The sequence below is a fragment of the Apis dorsata genome, unplaced genomic scaffold (assembly GCF_000469605.1).
Source record: "Apis dorsata unplaced genomic scaffold, Apis dorsata 1.3 scaffold_429, whole genome shotgun sequence".
Classification (NCBI taxonomy): domain Eukaryota; kingdom Metazoa; phylum Arthropoda; class Insecta; order Hymenoptera; family Apidae; genus Apis; species Apis dorsata.
In genome coordinates, this window is record NW_006263682.1 from 500,332 (window position 1) to 504,586 (window position 4,255).

The 4,255-nt window shown below is 40.9% G+C and overlaps 1 protein-coding gene across 1 annotated transcript in view; it reads left to right on the forward strand.

The window, feature by feature from the left end:
* The window catches only part of LOC102671587 (E3 ubiquitin-protein ligase Rnf220-like), a 135,174-nt gene that overhangs the window by 34,861 nt on the left and 96,058 nt on the right, over positions 1–4,255 (forward strand). The window contains exon 5 of the mRNA XM_006619709.2: positions 1,671–1,808. Within this exon, the coding sequence (XP_006619772.2) occupies positions 1,671–1,808 (138 nt within the window). The remainder of the gene's footprint in view (positions 1–1,670; positions 1,809–4,255) is intronic.

Here is a 4,255-nt window from a genome sequence, read left to right on the forward strand (position 1 = left end):
TAGTTATAATAGTTGCACAACTTCATTTAGTTTTGTATTTAATTATANTTTATCCGTAATTGGGTAAACTGTTGCGATATTATTATTATTAAATATAACGTCGATGGAATTACGTTAGAGCTACACAATATTGCGAGCTACCAATTTGCAACGATAGGGCCAATTTCGACAATTCGATCAAAAAAGAAATAGATGATATCTCCGTTGCAAAAATAAATATCTCCTTTATCTCTTATTTTTATTCAAAGAGTTATTTCCCTTTTCTGGAGCGCAATCGAGAAACAATACAAAATTTTTGAAAGAGTGAGAGAGAGAAAACAAAGTTCGTTCGATGGAACGAAGAAGAAGTTGATGTCCCGGAGATCGCTGTCAAATTTCTTAAAGAGAAAAGCTTTCTTGTTGCCAACGCAACCGTTAAACGTTTCGTACGCCTGTTAAAGGGGCAAAGGATCACCAGGTAAAGAGAGGGAACCGTCTTTGAGGTTCTTTTCGCCGCCTAATTGTATCGGGTGTCTTAATCAGCGTATAAGCTACTAAAAGTCTCGAGGAGGGTGGAGCCAGATAGAGAGAGAGAGAGAGAGAGAGAGAGAAAAGCTCCGCGCTCTGCATCTCAAAGGCATCTGAATTTTTTAAAAGTGTGTTAAGCCCCTGCCATTATGCCCGCTGCATTTATCCTCCCCGAAACATGAATTTAGATTGTGGCTTAGCCACATGACGTGTTTCCTTTCCACGGAAACGAAACGCGGAAGCTGGCCCCTCTCCCCCTCCCCCTTTTTTTGCTTAGATATTCTTTTCTTTCGTATTTTTCCACGAGGTGTTCTTTTCCATTTCCCTTCGCCTTTCACCCAAGAATACAATTACGAAGAAGTTGAAGCGAAACGAGTCCACGGCTTGTGTACAATTTTCAACAGAAATAAAATTTTGTTCACGCCTCGTTAAGATATTTCACGTTTAGAAAGTTATTGAAAACTTATTTTCTATTAAAGAAAAAAAAAAAATAAATAATTTTTATAAATTTCAAGATTTCTCACGCCTCGAAGAACGAATTCTAATTTCGAAAATTAAAAATTAACTTTGATCGATTGGACGAAACGAACGAAATGAAAATGGAACAGTTATTACGATGCGGGTTATCGATATTAGCAAGTCGTCATTGCCAACGGACGAAACGGCTATATTGGTTTTTTTTGGCATCGAGTCAGCACGTGGCAGGCGGTTGATTACCCTTTCTGATCCGAGGCAACCCTACGATTGAAATTCATATCCGCCGAATTAAAGCCACGATAGAATGTTCTTAAAATGCTCGTCCTTTAATACCAAAAACCTATATACAAAAAAATATCCTTTGACAGATCCATCGATATGTCGCAATAAAAATTCCACGCATCATATACTTTTAATCACGAGATTATTATATAAAAATATACATATACATATATACATACACACACACACACACGAATCATTCCATTCTTTTAATCTTTTTGTAATTTGTAATCCGATCCACGTGATGTATAAAAAAGTTTGCATGTGAAATCTCTCTCTCCCTCTCCCTCCCCCCTCTCTCCACATATATATATATATAACTATGTAAATGTATATACTATGTAATATGTGATTATATAAATGATGTTGATGACTGATGACCGTTGTTATGTGGGTGATTCTAGTGGGGCCTGTGTTCGGGGGCCGATGCGGCGCGGAGGCGCTCGGGCTCGGGCTAGGGCTGTCGCTGGGCCCGGCCTACAGGTTCGCTCTGCCCCCGGGACTCGCTGCCAAGACCACCCGCTGCCTTGTATTCGACCAAGGTAGGCCTACCAGCCATCTTCATTACCGCTACCTACGATCTCAGATAGAACGGATCTCTCGCCCGATCTCTCGTGCGTAAGCCTCCCAAACCACCCATTTTTTCCGATATACATTTTCCAAATTGATCGGCTTAACTTCGAGAGGCGAACCCGGCGGTTCCATTCTTCGATCTCTCGAGACGAAGAATCGATTTTTATTTCGAGCGGATAAAATTATGGACGATAGTTCTATCTGGGATTGAAAAGGTATGGGCGGATAAATATAAATATTTCTCTGCAAAGTTTGTCCATAAATCTCGGTTTGGTTTTTTTTTTAATCAAACGATAGTCTAACAACATTAGAAATTTTCGCTTCGCTCACTAAAACTGTTTGTTGCAAATTTCATTCGTTGCGAATGTTTGTTGCCCCTGGGATTGGAGATTATTAACACGATTTTTAAAGTTAGTTTTAATTAATCGACGATGACAACAAGCGGATAATGGTAGGCCGCGCCTTACGCAACAGCGTTACAACAGCGTTTCTCGAATCGACAAATCACGCTAAGCCTCCGCGTCGTCAAATTCTAACATTTCCCAACAGAGTGCTGATATATAGTAGGCTTAACAAACTTCGATCGGTAGGCGTAATGCGGCCATCGCAGAGTTGGAAGATTAGCCAAAAATTTACTATCACGTATCCGATACTGGTAATAACGCTGCTAAATCGTGAAAATCTGGAAAATAGGAAATTTCGAGAGAAAATTGTATATAGCGAATGGATTATCCTTCGATCTTCGAATTTTCTTAACAAACTTTCTATACGATATACCACATATTTTCAATGCAAAAATTCAATGTAAAAATTTAATCAACTCGACGTTCACCCAATCGTGTCGAGTATCGACCGGCAATATCGATTTCACTGTCCATTTTCGGAATTCCCTCTGCCCAAAGTCCCTCCATCGATCCCCGAAATCCAGCTACAAGATCGACTTGCGTGTTTGCACAGATTAAGCCTACGAGCTATGCTCATCTTCGTGTCCACAAATCTAACAAGACCAATTGTAAACGAGCTTGCGCTTTCGTCACCCCTCCACCCTGTTAATGCCCCTAACGTACACCGCATGTACATTAAGTCCAAGCACCTGTGCGAGCCTTCGCTTAAAAATCTACAATTATCTATAATCTCGCTTGGAACTACATAACCACGTTTTCTCGAAAAATAATTTCAAGAATTTGAAGAGAGACGCGGAAAAGAATGCCCTTTGAAGGAAAAAATTTCGTCCTCGTCTTTCGTCTTTTCGCCAATTCAAGAGATGCATGCAACTTTTTCTCCCCCTTCGTTTTCGAAAGCTTGTAAATTATGCATCGGACGGTGACAAGTGAGACGACATGATTCAACCGTAACAGCGAAATATCGAAGGCGGGTGGATAGTGACTCGTTTCCGTCTCCTCGATCATCGTCGATGAAACTATCGTCGAGGATCTGCTCGCCGGAGCGAAGAAGATATTATTTTTCATAAACGCGGCGTAAATGGTCGTTTCGCGTGATTGCATGGGATCCAACGGGATGAACGCGCGCTCCCGGTTACACTCTAGTCGAGACGAAGAGGGTAATTCCGTCCATCCTATTTAGTCGTCCCTCCTCTCCTTATTCCACGTTAAGCGAGTGTAAAAACGTTCTCTATTCTTTTGTTCTTTTTTCTTTTTTTTCTACGTCAAATTGTAAGAATCTCTTCAAGATTCGTAGATTTTTGCAGATCTCTCGATACCGATGTCGCTCGATTTTTCAAAGAAATTTTCAACCGACGTGAATATGCGAAAGAATTATTTATTGTTCGTAAGTTTTTTACAGGCTCAAATGGAAAGAAACTTTTACTATCCTCTTTCTGTAGATACCGACTTGCAATTTTTAAGATTTTTCTTTTTTCTTTTTACACGTATCGGTGTTTTGTCCGATTTGAAAAAGAAAAAGAAATTATTCCACTTAAAAAGAATCGAAAAAGGAGAGAAAAAAAGAATATTTTGCGAGACAAGAGGCTTCCCGAATTCGTTTACTTTCTATTATACCACGTTTTTATCGAGGGATGAGATCATTATGCCGGGTCTCCTCCCTCCCTCCCACCACGGTCCCCATGTAACGTCTTGCATCGCCACCTTTTCGGCCAACATCCTCTCGCCCCGTGCCTCCCCTCCAGCCCCGTTTGCTTCTCGCCTCTTCGCGCGACAGTAATTTTACTTAATTAAATTCCGTTCTTTCTGCCTTTGCCTCTACGACCCCTCTACCGGCCAACCCCCGCCCTTCTATTCGCTCCGACCGAGGATCGTCACTGATTTTTTTCTCGCCTCTCTCCTCTCTTCTCGAAACGCTTCAAACGATTTTTCCACGATTTCCCCGTCCCAGGTTGAAGCGTTGACAATAAACGGGGGGGAAAAATTCTGATTTTTCTTTTTTTTTTTTTTTTTTT